The sequence below is a fragment of the Dermacentor andersoni genome, chromosome 6 (genome assembly GCF_023375885.2).
Source record: "Dermacentor andersoni chromosome 6, qqDerAnde1_hic_scaffold, whole genome shotgun sequence".
NCBI lineage: Eukaryota > Metazoa > Arthropoda > Arachnida > Ixodida > Ixodidae > Dermacentor > Dermacentor andersoni.
The window spans coordinates 138,398,841-138,420,971 of NC_092819.1; the positions used below are offsets into that span (position 1 = coordinate 138,398,841).

Sequence of the window (22,131 nt, forward strand, 5' to 3'; positions counted from 1 at the left end):
CTTGTTTCATTCTAGTTGAGCAAGTGCTTGAGGAGGTTTCAGCTACCTCTATGTTGGAGTCTACCATCAGACGAGTTACAAATCTCATCCCACTCTTGCTTAATGAGGGTCTTCGAGTGATCATCAATTACTCTGTTTACTTGCGCTATTTTATTCACTACGCCTTCTGTTAAGTTTTTGCGTTTTCCCTCTATGTAATATAGCCTGTTTCGCCTCAATCAGATGCGCCAGCCTGCTGTCCGTAGCCTCAATATTTTCCTCTGTCCGGATTTCTTTAGTGGCCTCTTCGATGTCCTCCTTGAACCATAGCTGAAGGGCTCCTGCTAGGCATCCATAGGTACTATTTTCCATCTGTTCGCCCTGATTTTCCTGAAGTGACCCCAATCAGTGAATTTGAAAATTCTAGTTTCCTGTCAAGGTATGCGCATGATTATGCGTATGATTTAATGATCGCTGCTGAGATCCATGTTTGAATTTTCGCAATTGGCACCTTTTGAGCTGTTTACAAAAGTGAGATCTAGTGTGGAGTCCCTGCTTGTGGACTTGCCACAACAGCTGGGATATGCCGGATCAGTAATTAAGCACAACCCCAGAACCATGGTGAGACTACATAGCTCCTCTCCCTTCGTTGGGTTCCAATTGTATCCCCATGTGTTATTGGGAGCATTAAAGTCCCTTCCAATAATGAGATGAGTTTCGGCAACAAAAATCACCTTGTTGAAGAGTGCTCTGAACCTCTGTCTCATGTCGTTAGGACGGCTGTAAATCTTCGAACAGAAAATGCTTTGCGCCGTGCCTGTGTTCTTTTTAAGTATTATCTCAACTAGAATAAATTCAAACCTGAAATGTCTAAGATGAATATCAGGCTCAATGTATGGAAACATTTTGTCGTTGAGGGTCGCAAACCCCCTCTCCTTTTTTTGTCTACATATCGCTTTGTACACAGTAAGCATAATTTCGTCTGCTAAGGTTTCCTGTAGCGTAAAAGCCTTTGGCCTGGCCTAAGATGACCTGATCGTCTGTCACGGTACGGTTTTCTTGTGTTGGAACCAGCGACAATTCCATTTCCACACGTTAAATCCATGATTACTGCTCATTGTTATTATGTGAGGCTACCTTTCTATTACCCGCTATTTGCCTCTTTGTGATGTTCCCCGACAATCTAGAAATCGACTTTATACTATCCGCCTGCGATGGCAGGTACCCATCGTCGCATCTTCTCGCGCCTCAGTCATCCCAAGTCTTTTCTCCGCCGTTAGCCTCTGTTTCCACAATTTGTACACTTTAAGGTTAGTCATTTCCACTGTCTCTCTTATCGCTTTAATTGCCTCTTTTATTTCACTGAGCGCCGAGAAGACTGAGTCATCCTCGGAGCTCAGCGCTCTCTTTTTAGGGGCAGAGGAGCTGTATTTTCCTGTATCGCTGCTTTTGCTTACAGGTCTATCTATCACTACTCTAGCAGGGCTCAACTGCGCTATTTTAGGAAGTTCTACTACCTGCCTGGTCTTTTCAACATTAGCTTTTCTTAATGAAGTTACTCCTTTGCTTAATTGCTCTATTCTGACATCATGGTCACCAGCCACAGCTGCCGAGGCGCCCCCAGCAACCCCCGCCGTACCTTTCCCTTTGTCAGCCCAGGTGGTTCCTCGAGTCTTCTCAACAGGGGTCCCTGCCCCTTAGCCCCTTTGCACGAAGCGCACCTGAGCTTCCCTTGGCTTGGAGCGACTTCTCTCCTTGGATAGCGAACGATGCCTGGACCTGGTGCAACTTCTGGGGCATGAGTGCTCCGTGTCCTCGGGGCGGTGGTTAGGTGCCAGCTGTTGCGCCTCCGACTGCGCTCTTGTTGACGACCGAGTCCTGTTGCGGTCTCTTCGATGGAGTCTTATGACGTAAGGGATTTGAAATCTTAGCTTGCAAAACTTGTCACGGGTAGGATGACCACCTTCACAAGATTCACAGTTAGATACACAAATATGTTCATCTCCTGGGTTGCGAGTCACACATTCCCTGCACTGAAGAAAGTCAGGTGTGTAACGCACATCAGAACAGTGTTCGACTCTTCCGCAGGTGATGGAAACCTCGAATTGCTTCCTGTAAAGGTTGCATCTCACTAGTGTGGATCCATATCTGACACAATTGGGCACTTTAAGGCCATCGAAAAGTACAATGACCTATCCTGACGTCTTGGTGCGCTTGGCGGCCAGCGCCAGCAGGTTAAAGTCATGCACGATATTTCTTATCATAGCTTGCGACTCTCTAATGTCCACTCTTTGGATGACACCTTTGCACGTGGCATGTGGTGCTGCTTTGTATGCATTTACCTCGCTTCCATATTCTTGAGGACTTGATTCTAACGTACTTCGCCGCATGTACGGGCTTAGGTGTGCTCGCTACGATGATACTTTAGTGATGTTTCGGCAGACAACATCTTCACGGGCCTCCTCTTCCGTTAGGCCTGGAGCCTCGTGCAGAAACAATCGTGGTGGTACTCATCTTGTTCAAATTGAGTCCTCCTCGAGGTCGCATAATGATATTTTGTGCTCCTCAGATAGTTGAGGGATCCTCGAAGCTTTGATAACTTGATTTTTAACCAATCCACCGACGGCGGTTCCCTTGACGCCATGCTGTCGCTAATTACGTGGCAATATTTTCTCCTCATCCGCAGCCTTTGTGGTTGCTCATGATCTTCGGCCAGCCGCGACTTGCCAACCGAAGTTATCCTGAGCATTGTTTCCTTCATTTCCAGCAAAATCTTCATCTTCTATGTTTGCACCCACCATGCCGGCGAGCAAGTGGGCTTACCAGGCCCAACAAAGGCCCTTCTCCTGATAGCTATGGTTAACGTGGCGTGTAGGAGCCGAAAAAGTCCCGTAAAATTGTGAAAATACAAGCCCCACTTAGAATCTTGATGTCCGTCGATTCGCCATCGCTTCGCGGATCCAGTGATATGCTTCTTTTAGTTGTACTCTAAAAATTGGCGAGTGGAACACGTCGTCTGTAAGAGCTATGCGGCGCAGAAAGGAATAAGAGGACGAGGTTCACGTATCGGTCCGAACAGCACGAGAGGCGCGCGACCCGATCTGTGATCGAGAGAGAAACGACACTGAGCTGGGATTATCGACGCGGCTCTGGGCCTCTTCAAGAGGGTTGTAGCGTTAATATTGCACTGGCGACGGCAGCCATGGAGGTTCAGTCAAGTCGGTGACGCTGGCGATCCAGGGTGTGGCCGTCTACCTCGGCGACGTTCTAGCAAGGGTCCTTGGACCAGCTGCACCCTCTAACGGCAGTTCTGGGTACTCCAGGAAGGACGCCCCTTCAGAGGCAGACCAGCACGGGCGATAGTCCCCGGGGCGTCTCGTCGGCCGTCGAAGAAGCAGCGGCGGAACGAGGAGTTAGGCCTAACCAGTGAGGCCGGAGTGCCAGGTCACCGGCGCTGTTCGGAACACTGGCATGAGAGACGGACGAGTTGACGGCGTCGGCGAGAACACCGACTATGAAGATGATCCGACACGCATCGGACTCGGAAGAAACGTACGATGACAAAAGCCTGTAAGAATGTTCATTTCTGATAGCGGCATAGCATTCAATTTCAATTCAATTCAATTTTATTTCCCAGAAGCATCTGGACGGCTTCCTGGCGAAAAGCTGCTAGAGCAGCTTGACAAATGCTAGGGTCGCCTGACTTTCGCAGAGAAAACGCCTAGGACCATCGTAGATGGGGTAAGGGCATATTTCGGTTATATAAGTGTTACCATTCCTTCATTGTGTTATGTTTTGAGTCAAATAAGTTTTGAGTGTGATTAAAATGTGTTTGCTGTGCTGCCCTGCGTCTCCCGACCCCATCTCTCGTAACATCCGCACGAGATCGGTGACACACGACAGAGCATGGAAAAAAACAAAGCCAATGCTGCAACGTCTGCACTGCTCGGCGCTTCTTCTTTCCGCTGCGTCTCCATGCTCTTCGTGATAGCGTGATCTATCTATCTATCTATCTATCTATCTATCTGTCTGTCTGTCTGTCTGTCTGTCTGTCTGTCTGTCTGTCTGTCTGTCTGTCTGTCTGTCTGTCTGTTTGTCTGTCTGTCTGTCTGTCTGTCTGTCTGTCTGTCTGTCTGTCTGTCTGTCCGTCCGTCCGTCCGTCCGTCCGTCCGTCCGTCCGTCTGTCTGTCTGTCTGTCTGTCTGTCTGTCTGTCTGTCTGTCTGTCTGTCTGTCCGTCCGTCCGTCCGTCCGTCCGTCCGTCCGTCCGTCCGTCCGTCTGTCTGTCTGTCTGTCTGTCTGTCTGTCTGTCTGTCTGTCTGTCTGTCTGTCTGTCTGTCTGTCTGTCTGTCTGTCTGTCTGTCTGTCTGTCTGTCTGTCTGTCGGTCTGTCTGTCTGTCTGTCTCACTTCAACCAAGACAACGAAGTTGCTTACTATCTTGCACCATAGGCACAGGAGGCGAACAAAACGGTATTATATTTCGCATTTGTGTCCTGCGAGTTAGACTGATGGCCCAGAATGCTGGTGCTGCGTTATGTCGCACCACTGGCCTAGGGCAACAGGCTCATGAACTTGCATTTCATTCACAACGCAAAGCCCACCCACCGGGTACACAACTTGCATATTTAGGTATTTATCACAGGGAAACAACATATAAACCAGATGTCAAAATACGGGCACCCTGTTGCGAAGAATTTTAATAACATGCCGAGAGGTTTGCCGAGCAATAGGCTAGGCATGCTACGACTGGTTTAATGTAATCATGAGAAAAAATTACAAGAGAAAAGAAATTAAAAACTGCACACGCATCCACTCGCTCAAAAGCTTTGAAAAGGTCAGCATTGCATGCACAAAGTGGATAGTGGCGCTTTGCGGCACGTTCGACAAACAAAGAGTTAATTATCTCTGTACCTTTGGCGGCACCACAGAGATGGATATCATCTTCTTTATCTGCGTGAGCGTGCTGCACTTTCTACTTTGTGCATTTCATGATGCTTACTTTTGCTGTTTTCTTAGTGTTTGTGCGAGTGAATTCGTGTGCACTGTTTTTAACAGCGAAGCTGTTTAGGGCTAGTTTCCCAGGATCGTATTCGTGTGCAGACACAAACGTGGGCCGATCCCGAAGATGGCGCAATACCGTACTGACCCGCGGTGGAGGTAAAGCAGGCGTTAAGTACTCCCCTTACGTGGGCCGATCCCGAAGATAGTGCAATGTCTGGCCGACATGCAGTGGAGGTGCAGTTCGCCATTGAGGGGCCCGCATACGCTGCTTCGCTGGTCGTCCTTATTCACAGAGTGGAAAGGCACTGACTCTTTTATCTCTTTATGCATTATCTTGTTAGATCTTAAACCTGTAGTGATATGCTAAACCATTTGCTTTCTAACCTCTCCCCCTATCTATTAAAATACTCAAGGCGCCCGTATTTTAACATCTGTTTAATAGAAACGTTTGGTTCTGAAACATACTTGAAATACGAAAGTTGCGGGCACATTGGGCGATTCCCAGTTCTGGGCTTTGCTATCTCAATCGGGTAAGGTGGCACGTACTAAACGCAACAGCTTCAGAAGAAATAGTGAGATGGCCTTTGGCGGATTTTGTTTTTGTGTTGAAACTTCTATTAAACCATTTTGGGGTTCATGTGACGAACAATGGTGGGCATTACCGACTGCGAAGTATGCCTGTAGCATCTATCGTTGTAATTATAAACACCATTCAGTATGTGCCTTAGCAATGTCCAAGTCAAACAAGCGTGAAAACATACCTCTTCCGGCCTACGTCACGACAAATCGGTAATGTGATATTTCGGTGCACGTTGGAGTGTTTGGTGGGAAACGTACGCCATCGGCAAGTCGACACACGCTGGCAGCTTCGTGTACTGTTCGTGTTATTTTTCTCTTCATTTGCTTATGTCTTTTTTCCATGTCCGACGAGCCAGTTGGCCATACCTCTGGATGCATCAATTGCACGAAAAAAGACAGTAACATCGGCTTTTTCCGTTTACCAAGCGGCAAGCGGCAAGAAACGTGGGTGCTGGCAAGGCGCCGCAACAAATACAGCTGTTTGACGCCAGCAGAATCTGCATAGTGACTCACGCTTTTCTCCAAATATCTAACTCAGGGGCTGCTGTTTTGGCAATGTGCTGCTGCTTTCATGATTAATGACGCTAATCTAGAGCCCAAACACAGGAAAGAACTGCTGGAGCAAATGCAGTCACGTTGAAATTCAGGTTATGAAAGCAGCGCATGACATTTGAGGAGCTCTTGACATATCGTATTAGAATATTGCAAACTATGTGGACAGCGGTTCGCTACTGTAGCATCAACCATTTAAACTTCCTGCCGTGCCGGCTGATGCCCTTGTCACCCAGGCCCTTTTGATTCGGGCAGGGTCAGTTCTAGGTAGTGTTGCGATCGGCCATCCGCACCACGACAACCTCCGGTCACGGCTCGCCTGATTATAACGAATGGGCCCACGGCCTCGTGAAAATGGTTCTCAAAACGGATGATTTATGACCAGCGCCGGAGTACTTCGTTCAGCAGAGGTTTGAGCAATTAGCATGTATACGGCCATCACTTGTCAGTCGCACAAATTGGCATGTCCAAGCCGGAGACCCGGTCAGTGCATTGATACGGCCATCACCTGTCAGCTGCCCAAATTGGCATGTCCACGCCGGGGAGGGAGTCAGTGTGCGATCGGAGTCAGCGTACGTTCCCCTCCTGTCCCCGTTTGTGTCCAGTGATGCGCGTGCGTTTTCGACCAAGTTACTCTTTTAGGGAAAGGGCAACCAAACTCCAGGTTGGTTCGACCTGATGTCATTGGTCTCCAGACGCCGGATTGGAAGCAGTGACTGAATAGTGATCACGCAAGGCTTAAAAGAAGCAACGGACGGCGGGAGTGATCGGCTGCTACAACTTCTTCATGACATTTTTGTATTACATGGAATTTTCTTGTACATATGTAAATATAAACGTGTTTGTCAAACGTCCTGAAAATCGCACCCTGCCTCAAGTTCCCTTACTGCTCCAACACGAAAGTAGATTCGCATCTTCAAACGCCGAATCGCAACAGTAGAGTGCTGCAACATGGGCATTTCCGATCACTATTTTGCTCCATGCTAATTCATGCAATCGTTATCGAGTTCCCTTATCGGGGCCGTAGATCTCAATCTTCTGCACCCTCATTGCTGAGTGAGCTGAACCAGATGTCCGACATGTCCCTCCTTGGCAAGGCCATATGTCTTAAGCAAGAGGTACGATTCTAATGCTGCCGTAGTGCATGGTCCAGATGCGTTCACGAGGTTAACTGTCACATTTCACCAAATAGCACGTTCTGCCGACACTTCGGATCGTTTTTCTAGCTATCTATGAGGTAAGGATTTTGGTTTGAGGTAAGAATTAGGATTGCGCTCGCAAGGTTCGTGGATGCGGCAGAATACCAGGGAGACTGCGCGGCGTTCGTAGCTACCGTCATCGAGGCGTCGTCCGGCGCGACGAGGGCAGCGGCGAGCTTACGGGTCCGCGAGGCGTGTCAGGCGGAGGAGGTGGCCATTGTCCTGGCCATTGCCGACCCCGGGTGCCAGACGGCGCTGTGCGATTCGCGAAGTGCAGTGCGGAATTACGCAAAGGGCAAAGTGTGTGGTGAGGCTGTGCGCGTTTTGTGCTCGGCTGACCTGCAACGAGAGAATCGGTATGTTAGAATCAAGTGGTTCCCGGCGCACGCGGGCAACGATGCGTCCGAGAAGCACGATAACCACAACGAGACGGCACACGCAGTGGCGCGAGCGCTAACCAACCGCGCCGCTGCAACCGACCGTCCAACGTGGTGTAGTGCCAAGGACCGCATGACGACGTTCAACGAACTTACACAGTTCCACCGCCTGGCTCGAAGGACTTTCCCACCCCCGCACCCGGGGCTGAGCCGAGCGGAGGCGGTGCTGTTCAGACATTTGCAAACTGGTTCTTTACCCACCCCAGTGTTAATGACTCATCTATACCCGAAATTATATGTGAGTGATGTGTGCCGCGTGTGCCAGCGGGAGAGGGCCACCCTGACGCACATCCTATGGGATTGCACGAAGTTTCCTGATGAAGCTTCGACAAGTAGAACAATTCCGCCGCGACTCGCGGCTGCGGCGGAATGCTACGATCACGAAAGCCAAGCCTGGGCCGTCCAGCAGGTCTCGGCGGCTCTTGAAAGACAAAGGCCGAGCGAAACCGACGGAACGTTGCCCCTCAGGGCGACCGACCGCGGGAGTAACACGCGCTGGAGTTGAGTAGAGACCACCCGCTGAGAAGACGTCAGGGCCCGCGTCACGGCGCCATTTAGTCATGGTGTCGTTCTGCAGGCGACTACATGAAGTTGTTTCTCTCTCTCTCTCGCCACAGGTGAAGAGCTTCTCGACATACCACTGACGGTCAGCATCGGGCAGTGAGCTGACTTACTGAGACAAATCAATCGTGGCAGATACCATGGTAGCCATGGCGTGAGGGAAACGTTTTGTCCACGAGTTATTTGCGCACGTCTCGCATTTCACTTTGCGCATGGCCCACGATGCCACACTGTTAGAAAAGTACAGGTCAGTTGCTGTTTTTGTTTAAAGCAAACGGGCTATCCAAACACTTAGCCACGTACCTGTTTTGTACAGTATACCCAATCTCGGATTAGTCATCGGTTAACGTTTCGGCTGCTTCGTTAGATGTCAGATTTTTTGCAACAGCGCGTATCTTCCGGATGATAAGAAACGGCTGCTGCGCACCTTGTGATTCGAAGGAGCCTTATGGCACTGTTTTATGCTCTAATCATTTCAAAGTAGTAATGCTTAATTTGCCCAGCCTACTGCCTACGTCAGTTCAAATATCATTGTATGCATGAACTACGCATATAGGTAAAAGGAAAAGGCAACTGCGGGTGGTGGAACCATAAGAAAAGGAAGAAAGTCAGTAGTCGCTTGTTTTTGCCAGTCGTGAGCAAGTTGCTCTTGTTATCAGCGTTGCTCAGCTTCCAAACGGTGTTCAAAGTGCACTAAAGTGCGTCACAGTAGGGCGTTGACGTATCGAAATTAACGCCTCTGAATGAAAAATGAGATGACGGAGTGCCAATTAGATGATGAATATTTCAGAACAGAAGCGCTCCAGGGCTGCTGTGAAGGATGCCCCGAGTTTCTAGCTTGCCTGAGTTCGCTCGACGGCAGTCAGCGAATAAAGAGAGCGCGGAATGCGCCAATGCAACAGACAACAAAATGTCGAGTTAAAACCATGAATGGAAGCACGAGCACACCCTGCACATGTCACATTTTCGTTTCAAACACAGACGAATGGGGAATTTGACGCTGCAGTGCCGATTTTAGCTATCACAATAACGCAATTAAGTGACTATCCCTCTGTCTACTCCTATGGGACAATCAGCTCAAGTCACTTGCCACGCCTTTCTGGGGAACCTCCCGGACGTGTCTCATCTTTCGAACATTGCCTATCCACCGTCGAATGCGAACAGTGCAGACGTGGGGCATTCTCACGCCAACCGATTCTCTTTTTTGGAATGCGGTAAGGATTATATGTACACTCCATGCGCGTTCCTTGCGTCGGTGTCGCCATGAGGTTCTTTATAAAGTCCTAGGGTGATAAAATCATCGCCGCGCACCGTATGCTGTATGTGCGAGTGAAAGCGTGCGAGGGTGAGCCGGCCGAACGCGGTTCAATCTCGCGTGTTCAAGAGAGGAACGCGGGTTGAAGCGTACCCTCTTGTGTCATGCGCGAGGCACGGAGGTGAGACGGGGGAAATGGGCGGGGCATTCTTCTGCGGCGGCTGCTGTACAAGGGCGGCAGTGCGGGCAACTTATCTTGAAAGCGATCTACGGCCAGAACAAAGTGCGCGCCCGTGCGGGCTTCATCTTCGCAGCGATCTGCGATGTTTGCAGAGTCCGCGTAGTGCCGCCAGGTTAGTATGCGATGAATTCCGTTGTTTCCTTCGATTGAAGCCACAGGTGCGAGAAGGTCGAATCACTCGTTGCTGCTTCCGCGATTGCTCACTCCAGCGTTTTCCCAGCTAGTTTCCGCAGTCATCGAGCGTGATGTTATCTTGTTTACATGTTTATACGGCCGATAAAACTACTATGCTTACTTCGTACAGCTAACTACTAATGTGCTAATTGATGATCCGCCTTTTGGACGAAACGGCGCCTTTCTTATATAACTTACTTGCAAAGGTAATGTACAGGGTGGAACGATAAACAAATGAGGGAAAGCATGGATGGTTCGACCATGTAACTAATTTTTTTAGGCCGTCCATGAAGTAACGCCCTAGTGATGATAGCCCAACAGGGAATCTAGATAATCGAATAGCGGTGTGCCGGTGGTTGAATTGCACGCGGAAATAAAGTTGGCTCCAATCCAATCATGTCTTGACACCTTTCGCTTGTTCATTTCAGAGCGTCGCGCCAGCTCGCGGAGATACCGAACTTTGCCAAACTCGGGGCTTCCTTCACATTACCCCAGAAAAATTAAGCAAACTGAAGTTATTTTCAAATACTGTTGTCTTAATGTTTCAAATATACACAATATACAAATATAGCACAATCGGGATAGCAAGATAGTTAAATAAGAAGTTTTTGTTATTTTTGCGTATGATGACTCTAATTTGTCCCAAAACATTGTGTCCACCAAACGGACAAACCCTTTGTACAAGCAACTATTTCATAGATAACATAGAATCTTGACTAAAATTGCCATTAGTTCAAGTTTAGAGAGCCTGTAGATAGCCCCCAACATGAACAGCTGCGTGTTCGCTTCATTGAGCTGTTGAAGATCTTGACAGGTGTCCTATATCATCGAGCCAATCGTTTCAATCATGACCATGGCCTGATAACCAGAACCGTGCCGTCAGCGCCATTCACATTTTTTGCAGCGAAGCTGTATATGGCTAGCCATCCGTCCGTCCGTCCGTCCATCCGTCGGTCGCCTGTACGCCGAAAACTCCACCGGCGCAATCCCATGCGCATGCGCGAAAACAAAATGAGAGAAAGAGAAGCGCGCGAATGGCCAACCCCCGCTTGATTGCACGAGGCCTGGTTATGACGTCGTGCTACATGGCCCAAAATTTCAATCGACATGGCTTGCGTGATGAAAGCGGCGACGTCGAAATCACTGTTGCCTACACGGCAGCATCCCCATTAGATTCTATGGCAGTCGGGCCAGGTAACATGACGGCATGGGTCGGAGGGAAAAAGACTTATGCTATGCCGGTGGTGGTGGATTAAGTGCGCCAGTAGTGACGTTGTTGCTCTCCGTCGCAACCTAGCGCGAACGCAGCCGTTTTTCACCGGGCCCGAAATGTGTGGGCTATGCGTCATACTTACTTCTTTTGAGAAGGCAGCTTTCGATCAGCAAAGTCGTTAGCATAACAGAGAACGAGGTCGTCTACGCCGTGACGATGCTGCAGCCCGGGCCAAGAACAGGCTCTTGCAGCCGAGCGCAAGCAGCAACTGCACACCGAGGATCCGGCAGCCTACCAAGCCGTCGTTTATTGAACTGCCGTGGATAATCGAACGATAAAAACCGGAGCCACAAGTTTCAGCTTCGTTGGTTAACGAACTGAAGGGAGTGTTCGGGCGGGGATTTTTTAGGAGAAACTAAAGTTGGTAGACTACCTGTGAGCAATATTAGCAAGTTTAAACTTATCAGGCCATGGTTTTCATTCTCAATTCGTCAGAATTTCTATGCCTCCCAAATGAGGAAACAGGTCCATCCATCACGTAAAAGGAATCGGTAGGAAGAATTCATTGTGTAAAACGAAATAAATTTTGAAGGAAGAAAATTAACGCCGAAAATCCTCTGGAAGTTCTCTAAGTACGTGCAAGCCTTGTGCCGCTTGCTCATCTCCACGCCGTCCGGTGTCATTAACTATGTTAGGAACTTGATCCGACCAGTATAAACCCTTATCAACCCTCACCGGCTGTTCGCTTATAATGTTCCATAGAGAAAATGATATAACATTTTAACTAAGATATAGTTTATTACGGCACCCGAACCCACGAACATGGTGTTTATTAAGATAAAGTTAAGTAGGCATATTTAATTGAGATATAGTAAACTAGGGCACTCGAATCCTCAACCTTTGGTAGGAGTCCAGCCCAAGGCCTTCAGTGGTAATAAAGGTGAATTAGCATTAAATTACCGAAGTTGTGGCAAAAGCATCACTACATTTGCTGAGGGGCTATGCAACGCTTTATTGGTGGCTCGGATGCTTGTTTTCAGCTTGTTCTTTATTGAGACGTATGCTGTTTAGCGTGCGTTGTGGGGGCGATTCCATTGAATGCATGCACTATTCGCTTCCTTTTAGTGAACGCTTGTAGCCACTGCTTTACTTGAGTATGAGCCATTGCTTAATGGGGTAAGAGACATTCGTAGCCTTAGGTGACGGACAGATTTATCGCTAGGTACGTATAGAAATGCTTACGCATTACAGCGCTAGCGGTGCTGAGTTTTGCACCTACGACTCCATGCTTGGAAGGCTGGTATCTCAGCCACTTGGCTGAATACCCACGCGTGCAGAAGGTGAATATATCTGAATGTATCTGAACCATGTGCATGTGTTGTGCCGGTGGTGCAAAAAAATCTCATAGGGCAACAGCTTCTCTGGAGGCTTTGTTGAAATATTTGGTGATGTTTGAATGAAAGCGATGTCTAGGACCACATGTTGAGCCGACTTTGATCATTGCAGACATCAGGAAAATTCCGAGTTTGAGAAAATTTAATGCCCGACACGCCACATTCCCCATGTGTTTCGGGGGTCGCCGAATGCGCCGTCTGTTGGCGTGTTTTTTCATCGACCCCAATGCCACCAATCTCTGAGGGCTCATGCACTTCGCGTCACACAACACTGGCAGGTAAGCAGTTAATTAGTTGATAAGGATGATAATCGGTGATGAGGGGTTATCTTGGTTTCATTACGGTTGATTATACTTTGACGCGAGTGGATAAGGTTATAAGGAGTGATACGCGGATAAGCGCATATAATTGTCGGAAAAATATTGATAAGGTTGATAAGGACCAATAACGGTTGATATGGGTCACATCGAGTCCGATAAGGACCGATAATAGTTGATAAGGTTCTGATAACGACCGATAAGGTTGATAAAGACTGATAAGGATTGATTAGATATAGCGTAAAAGCACTTCTAAAATGATCTAATTGACGTCACATTTTATGGGGAGGATCTTGTAAAAGTAGTAATGTCTTTGAATATGAGATTAGGTTAATTGCAGTCTGGGTGCGAGACGAGCATGCTTCCTCGATGCTAAGGCGGATCCACGGCATTGCCTGACTAAAGCTGTGCGTGGTGTTTGCGTCATTAGACACGCCACGTAGCAGCCATCTGGCTGAGTAAACGCGTGACAGCGTGTGCGTCGTTGGGGCCATGACGATGCATGCTTTAGGGAGGATGCCACCTCAGTAGAGTCTGGTATGACCTCAATACTCATACAATATTTATTGAATGGTATAACAGCATTGATTGGTAGTACTTATGAGTAATTAATGTGAATTCAAATGAATTAAGGTGAATTTTGTTGTAGAACAGTGAAGTAAAGTGAATTAAACTGATAACGCTTTAAAGGGAGTGTAGTTTAGGTCGAGTAAAAGGAATTAGGGTTTATTAAGGTAAATTTAAATGACATTCACATAACGTAAAGATACCAAAGTGACTGTCAACTTTATTTATGTTAGTGCGATTTCGAAAGAACGCGTCGAGGTGTAAATACGAGGCACCGTCATACGCAGTCTCAAAAAGAAAAAGAAATTGAACCAGCGAAGAGCAACGCGGGTAGCGTTGGCATCGCTGTTAGGAAAATGCTCGTCTTCTTTACAATTCACCCTCACATTAATCCTGGTGGCTTAGGTGGAAAAGGGAAGAGGGCCATGGTTGAGCGGGTCAAGCTTGAGATGCTATACGTGAGCAAGCCCGTGGACATATAAGTGGACACATGTAGTCAAAGGGCAACGAACTTGCAGTTACTGGAATGGCCCAATAGAAGGCGCGATAAAGGCCGTCGTAGTTGGGATGAGTCCTGCGGAAAGCACAGGAATTCGACTAAGTAGTTATAGCCAGACAAGAGAGCCTGGATCTTAGCTTGAATGTGACAATGAACCAGCGTGGTTTTCCTACGGGTGCTGTCGCTCCTGCGATGGGAAGTTGCGTGCGAGCTAGTGGCACTCTTCATCTTGTTTCAGCTTCGGAAACTGGCTGGCATTTAGAAGCATCAGGCTGGTATTGAAGCAGGGAACTGATGGTGCTCGAAAGCTCGCGTTTTAACAATAGGAAGAAATGGAAACAACCCGTTGTAGCTTCGAGGGCAGACTTGTATACGAATATTCCAAATAAAATTCCAAGTTCCAAATGACATCGAATTACCATTATCGGTTGCCACGTACGTCGCCAGCTGATCGGCGAGGGTTGAGCTGAAGCATTTGGCAAGCTGGTTAGTGGGAAGATGATACGCTGTGCTCGTTCTAAGGATAATGTGGTATTCGGAAATTAAAGCTTCAGCGACTTCTGAACGGAAAGCGCGTTTTCTCTCGCTGAGAAATTCTCAAAACGCTACGATGAAAGGTGAAGTGATGCAGGACGAAAGATGCGACATCCTGCACTGTAGACGCTCAGTCAAATGCGACACAGAACAGCGCAGCTCATGCAGGAAAAACGATAAAGATATCGACGCTTGCTGTGCGACCGGACTATGTGGGGCTCACAGTATAACGGAACCCTATTTACAGAACCCGCAATTATGCGACCCATTTTGTTAGGCGGAATTTTTTCTCTAGTACAATATTGGACTGCTCAGCGCCCTCTTTTCTTTACTTTTTTTTTTCATATGAGGCGGCTGCATTTTCTGATAACACGTGAACTGTAAATACGTTTGTTTGCTGCTTGTGTGTGCATGCTCATACCCACAATTGGGAACCTTGTATTTTGTCGTTAACCGCACACGGTGCTAGTTCGGGTGTTTACTAAAATTGCTGTGAGTGTGCTTGAAATATCACCGATACCGGCGCCCGTGCATACCCTTTCCATCATTTAAATTTTTGCTTCATGCAATATATATGTCTGAGTGCGGTCACTTGAAAGTATTTAGTATTCACAGTTGTACGTGTGCTCTAAGGTGGTGGTGATGCTCTTGCTACAGGAGGGGTTAGCTTGCAAGCCCTGACTAGCAACTCCTCTGCATCCAAGCGCGAAGGAGATGTCAACGCTTCAAGCGATGACGTTCATCGTAGGACATGATACGAACATCTTGCTGCTGGCCTAATGTTCGAATACCAAGAAACAGAAAAAAGTTTCATGGCAAGGCAGCCGCGAAGAATCGGAACGAAGCTGTATCACGAGGCCCACGCTGTCACTTACAATAATATTGATCGTCTGGCTGCCTTGCTGACGTGCGCATTTCCTTGTGTTTACGTCAACTGCTCTGCGTACCTTATGTGACGTAGAGACTATTTATGTCTTCTGCTGCTTTGGATGCGTCGGTGCCTTTCAAATCCTACATGACACTTGACAAATGAGCTTGTAGGAGGGAGCTTTTTTTGGCACGAAAGCAACAGTTCATTCCTATCTACAAGGCTACATGTGCTTACACTCTCGGCTTCAGCATGGCTGCTGGGTGCATCGATCGGTATCTCGAGTCTGTATATGCTTGCGGATATGCATACAAAGTCTGCATGTACGCCCAATCCTAGTGCCAGCGAACGGGCTCTGTTACCCGCGTCTGCTGGCCGACTAATTCTAGGACGAGAATGTGCACCGCTGTCTTGTGCTATAGAAAAATACCTTCCTGCATAACCCCTGAACACACAACATTGGCTAATAGAGCACACCTAACTTTTAATTGAATACTACATTATATTTCACAGATTGTTTGATTTATTTGATACTTGTTTTAATCATTCGGTGCGCCCGCCCATGGCCCATTCTTGTTTAATCATCCAGTTTAGGTAAGTCGTATACTGTGAAAGGAGTGGTACATAATTCTCAAGTTTAGGACGAGCTGCGTTGTATTTGGTGGACCAACCTGATCATTTCATTAGCTTGCACGCTGAGCAGAACAAAACCAAACACAATTTTACCCAATTCCACTATTTGGAAAGTATACAAATTACCGCTTCACTAAAGGCTCGTTGCATGTATATTGCAACTTGTGTTTTCAATATGCCTAATTTCTTTTCATATTTTCCGCAAGCAATGAACAGAAAGGCTTTATCAAAGACTGTCTCTAAATGTGTGCAATGCGGCTACTTATCTCCGAGTGCGCGACCTCGAATGTCCTCTAAAGTGTTGAAAGGAAAAGGCTATACTTGTACGGAACATTCGGCATGAAAAAAATAATTATCTGCTCCATGCGTATCATTACACATACACTAGCTATAGTATAGATACGAGCATGTACGAAACAGCGGTTGGTCTCGTTCCATCTGAAAAACCTATTTTAGGCTTATCTTTGTGCAAAAAAATTGGGAGGGCTCTTAGGCTTCGTCTTTAGGAGTGAAACGTGATAGCACTCAAAGATCTCTGACTGCTTATCACACTTTCCGGCAACCGCAGCTTTCGTGCGCATGCGTGGAGGTGAGCACCATCGGCGAGCACCACCATAGTGTGGTTGCAAAGAATCGAGTGGTATACGCTTCTCTACATGGTAGAAATGCTCAATGAGGTTCGCGTTTCTGTTTCTGCGTGAGAAAATTATGTCTTCTGGTATATTCAAATTAAAATCCGACGCTATCCTCTCTGTAGGTTGTGCTTAGGTGTTGCTTTGCGATATTCCTGACGCATTTTACTAAGAACATTCAGTAAGTTCAGCAACGTACGCCTCTGTGCAACGCTGTGGGCCTGCGTCGTTGTGGGTCGGAATGATTTTTCGCGTAACGAAGTCCGACGCCAAAACCACATTTTCGGGCGCATGGGATCTTAGTGCTGTCTCGTTAAGAACACAGTCATCCCTTGTGTATGTGCCTGTGTGCTGGTTACCTGTCCACTCTGACTCCAAACACTTCTTTACTAAAACCAAAAATTATTACCATGAATTCAGGTTGTCGTAACATTTACCTTGTTCTGTATTACTACTGACGTGAAAAAAGACGCTGATTACGTGACCGATACCGATGCTCTTTGATACCATTGCTTTATCACGCCGGATTTTCTGCCTCATGAGACATACCCGGTGTTTGAGCTACCATATTTAAAATTTTAAAGCTTGCCTGTGGCTGATAGCGCAGTTCTAGCTCTTACTTGCACAAGAAATTTAAATACATATTCAAATAATTTACAAACATTCACTCACTTACTTTCTAACTAATTACGTATGTCAGGTATTGCAATTTACAAATTCTAGCCGTAGAGTTCGCAAAGCGGATCCACTTGGAACTTATTTTCAAGATGTCACAATTTTCGAGATATTATTTCCCGAACATTGCGGAAATATGCAGTGTCGTTCCAGGTACTTTCTTAACAAAACTTCGTTAAATACATTCAAGCATCAAAGTAAATGGTACGCCAATGCATTTATCCGCAAAGTCCGGGAATAATTCTCTGGAAACTGGTGTCTTAGTGAGAATTAGTTATAAGTGGATCCACCTTGCGAACTCCAGAGCTGCAATCTGTAATTTTCAATAAGGACGAATGAGTAATTATTTGGACACTTGATTAGCGAAATTTTCGTTAATTATTAGATAATATATTTCAATTTTTTCATGCAAGTAATGTCCGCCGCTTCGAGTAGACCCCCTCATCGACGAGGGTTGTGATATCTGCCATAGGGAACCTTTATGAATTTTTGAAAGTGTTCGCTGAAGCACCCTGTATAATACTTTGGCATAAAAGAATATACAGATCTACAAAATACCCTTGATTATATTTCTTAAATTGCAACTTTATGTAGTTAAGGTAGTGCAATACTTTTCTATATGTTTTGCAATAGTTCGCACATGTTACTTCGCTATTGCTTAACGTTGATTCAGAAGAATTAACCTTAGATTACAGCCTAGCCTAATCACAGTAACTCCCCCAATTGATGCATTAATTCCCCCCAATATTTATTCCCTTGTGAGCTTGAAATATGTTTTACCTACATCTCATTCTCTTTTCTGTCGAAACATTCAGACATTTTATTGAAATTAAATCTACAACTCACAAAATGCCTTGACAATGTATCGCTAGAACGCTTGATCACAACAAAGTGCAACAACATGCGCGAGATATAAACTCAGCGTCCGGTTGCACTTTAGCTGCACTCGCTCCTCTTCCCCTTTCAGTACTCGATGCTCGTGATTTGTTGTGAATTCGTACGCACATTAGGGCCACTTCCCTAGGAAATGTGTCCTTGTGTCCCCAACGCGGCAGACGACTGGCTCTATAAGCATACATTGGGTCCTGTGGGGGCATATATGAGAATGCCGTATGACTAAGTATGACTAATGAATTTTATGGTCAGTACTGAAGATCTGTTTAGAGCAATTAGGATTAAAAAAAGGCTAATAAGATTAATCATGAAGAAATCAATTAAGCCTTCGAAAGACATTAAGAGTAACGAAGGATAAGAAGACCAAACGGAAATTAATTAGGTAAATAATTATTTGTTGAAGTGCAATTCCATTAGCTAATTATTTACCCCAATCAAGGTTATAACTAAGGCGAGGCAAAATTATGTGAGCCTAATGTCGTTTTATTAATATAAAGTGGTTAAGGCTATTCAGGATTAATTAAGCGTAACTAAGCTGATTAAAGCATAATTTTAACTGAATAACAATAAATTAATTTAGGTTGGTCAAGAATAATTATCGGCAACTAGGATGACCTACGCCGAATCACGGTTACTCCGATTACCCAAATTAAGCCTTATCAGAAGAATAAGGGTTATGAAAGATATTTCATATGACATCACCTCATTTAATTCACAATATTTACGTTTAGAGCAATTTAGCCCAAGGAGGATAATTTCGACTAGTCACGCTTACCAATTAGGTAACTGCAACAAGTCCTTGCAATACTTGCAGTACATTCAGTCATTTTTGACAACATGAGCCGCGGTGCGCCTAGTTCGGCCGCCCAATCAGCCATTCGTTGCAAGTGCACGATGAGCGACATTACATAATCCTGACGCATTGTCAGACAAGCCCTACTAGGGAACTTTTGCAGTAATTTTATCTCCATGCGCTGCAACGCCAGGAGAAAACGGGGACAGGGCATGATACCGGCGGTGACTTGACGGGCGCCAGGGTAGTAGCTATGAATGGAGTAGAAAGGGGGACGGGAGCTGGTGGCGGTGGTGACGGCAGTAGCTGTGAAGGTAGCAGAAGAGGGGAATAGAGAATCGTGCAATACGGTGACGAGTGTTATTGGCGCCATTTCTGACACTGGTGCATGTATGCGGTTTTTCTGGAAAGAACCCTTGCGTAAGTCCAAGCGGGCCAATTAAGATTCAGTCACGGTCACCGCCGGTATCGAGGGGTTCCTCCGTCAAAGTTAAGAAGTGCAGGTTATATGCAGGATTTTATACACGACTTGACTGAGTGTGTAGTGGCTGGTAATTCAGTTGGTTCGGCGTAGCGTGTCACGTGTTCGAGAGCGACTATTATCCGCCGGTTTCCGTTCAGTGAAATGGGAAGCGGGTCGCAGAAGTTAACGCGGACACGGTCAAATGGTTTCGCACTGCAGGGAAGCGGTTGTAAGCTACCGAGTGCGCATAGAGGTGGTGATTTACGGCGGTAGCAGTCAGAGTAGCAGAAAACAATCATCCGAATAAATTTGCACGTATTGTACGAGTTTAGTAGCAATGGCCAATTCGTTCGTATGTCTCAGAAACTCTGGCCCGGACACATAGCGGATCGTTGTGAAAAGAGGCACATATATGTGATAGTAAGATGCTGGGAATTTCTAGCAACCATCAGCAATGTCGGGATTATAGTGGAGCAGGGGAGGAATGTGATCGTGAATGGTCAAATGAGGAGCTTGGCGCTGAAGTGAACGACAGAAAGGAGGAATAGGTGAGCGAGGGAGGAAATCTAAATGATACGGGATGTAAGGTAATCGCACTGTACATGTCAAGAGGTGACAGCGGTTGGGTTTACAAATGGTTGCGTATGCACTAGGATGGTAAAGGCAATCGGGACAAGTCGTTTGCGTCAATGTACTTAAGCACGTAGCGGTAGACGACGCAAATGCAATCCTGTATGGTGGAGGGTACAGGGTGACTAGGTCGAAAGGGCAGCTATACAAGTACAGGCGGAACGTTCCAAGCTCCCAGACGAGCACCAAACGCTCTTTTTCGATCAAACTGTAATTGGTTTCAGCGGTCGTTAGCGAACAACTCAGATAAGCAAAGACGTATTCAGAGTAGCCGGGCTTCCATTGTACTAGCACAAAACTACGGCCAACACCGCCGGTGTCTGCATGCTCTTCAGTACCGGCTGCCGCGTCAAACTGCTGAATAAGGACTCCAAAGTGGGAAGACTACGCAGTGTTGTAAACATGTCGCCGCATGCAGGAGAACGGGTGGAGTTGTCCACGCCGAAGAAGCTGTGTCAGTGACGACATGATCGATGTGAAATTGCGAACGAATAGTCGAAAATATGAGCGTAGTACAACGAGACTGCGAAATTCCTTCATTGTAGCAGGCTTGTTTAATTCCGCGACCGCACGAAGTTTGCCAGGGTAGGGAAGGCCGCCGTGCTTGGACACGATGTGACCTAAGATGTCCAGCTCCCGTGCGGAGAAGAGAGGCTTTTTGAGGTTGGCTAAAGGAGAGTGTTGGTTAGACATGTCAAGACATAGTTAGATGAGTCCGTCACGTGGCCGGAACTTCTATTCTACGACTAGGCAAAGGTAGGACGATTTAGAACCTACAGCATAAAACCGTCAAAGGACCGAAAATCCGTCACAGTTCGGCAGCAGTTTATTGCGTAGTCATTATGCATTGCCCGCCGTTAGGAAACAAACTGATCACAACCGCTTCTAAATTTCCTGAAATATTCTACTAGCTTTTTATTGTATATGGTGGCGGAAAAATAAATCTGTGCACTGCTGCTGAATGTATCAGATTTCTTGTGTAGGCACAACGTAAAATTAGCCAGCGCAAGCCAGGGGTAATTAGAGGTCGGTGAGAGAGGCGTTCGAACCGCAGTGGAGATAAAAATAAGCTGATGACGTTAGACAGTATGCAAAATGTTTTCCAGGATTTGAACTCTCGCTTACTCTCGCGCAGCAGTCGGCTTCGTACTGCCAGGCCGCATTCGCATGTATGCAAAACGGCAACTGTTGCCGTTTGAATGCCACCAATATGTGTGCAGTGACGGTTCCGAATAAAGTGCGGCAGTGTAGCAGGAAATATAACTTGAACCAACTTGATCCGAAACCAGCTGGAATGTTGAGCGTTGATGTGTTTCGTGTGCAGTGCCGCCACGGAGTATTCTCCATGACGTATATTTGATTCTGATGACGCTGGTGAAGATATGACAGCGTTCGCGCTGACAGATATAATGATGTATGATTGTATGATTTCTATGACGTTCCACGCCTGCTATGAGAAACATGGTAGCAAGTGATTCCAAGCATTGACGTTACCGACCTATGATATATTTCTGGGCTCCAAATATCTATGGGCTGTTCATCGGGCCCGGGATGCACTAGACAGGCTCGGCATTTCACTACCGACGTAGGAGCAGCCCGCTACGTACTGACGGACGGTCCGAAGGACCAGAATAAAGTTTTACCACGCCATACTTAAACTGAACTCTACGTGTTCTTGCCCACTTTGACTATGATGGGATGCGGCCACCTGTACCTGAAAAAAGGAACTCTTGACTTGGTGCGAGGCACCATCACGTTTCAACAGCTGAAGAGAAATCGTGAAAAAGTGATGAACGCTGATACCGTATCTGTGCAGCTATACCGTTCAGCTGGCGCCGCTGGCACGGGCCACTCCGCCAAGTCGCGGTACAGGCTGCTGTGTGGGTGGCGCTGCTAATTCGTAGTGCTCTAGTGTTGCTCTGCGATTGAGGTCTGCCGGCGTCCCAGGAGAACTGAGACCATACTGGTCTTTCTGCAGTTGTCTTGGTGTCGGAGCGCGGTCTACTGCCGGCAGCTCTTTTGGTGGCGTTTGTTTCACACCC

The 22,131-nt window shown here is 46.9% G+C and overlaps 1 protein-coding gene across 1 annotated transcript in view; it reads right to left on the reverse strand.

Moving 5' to 3' along the window:
- The window catches only part of LOC126523366 (amine sulfotransferase-like), a 51,265-nt gene that overhangs the window by 13,096 nt on the left and 16,038 nt on the right, over nucleotides 1-22,131 (reverse strand). The window contains exon 2 of the mRNA XM_055066717.1: nucleotides 9,716-9,786. Coding sequence (XP_054922692.1) covers nucleotides 9,716-9,786 — 71 coding nt within the window. The remainder of the gene's footprint in view (nucleotides 1-9,715; nucleotides 9,787-22,131) is intronic.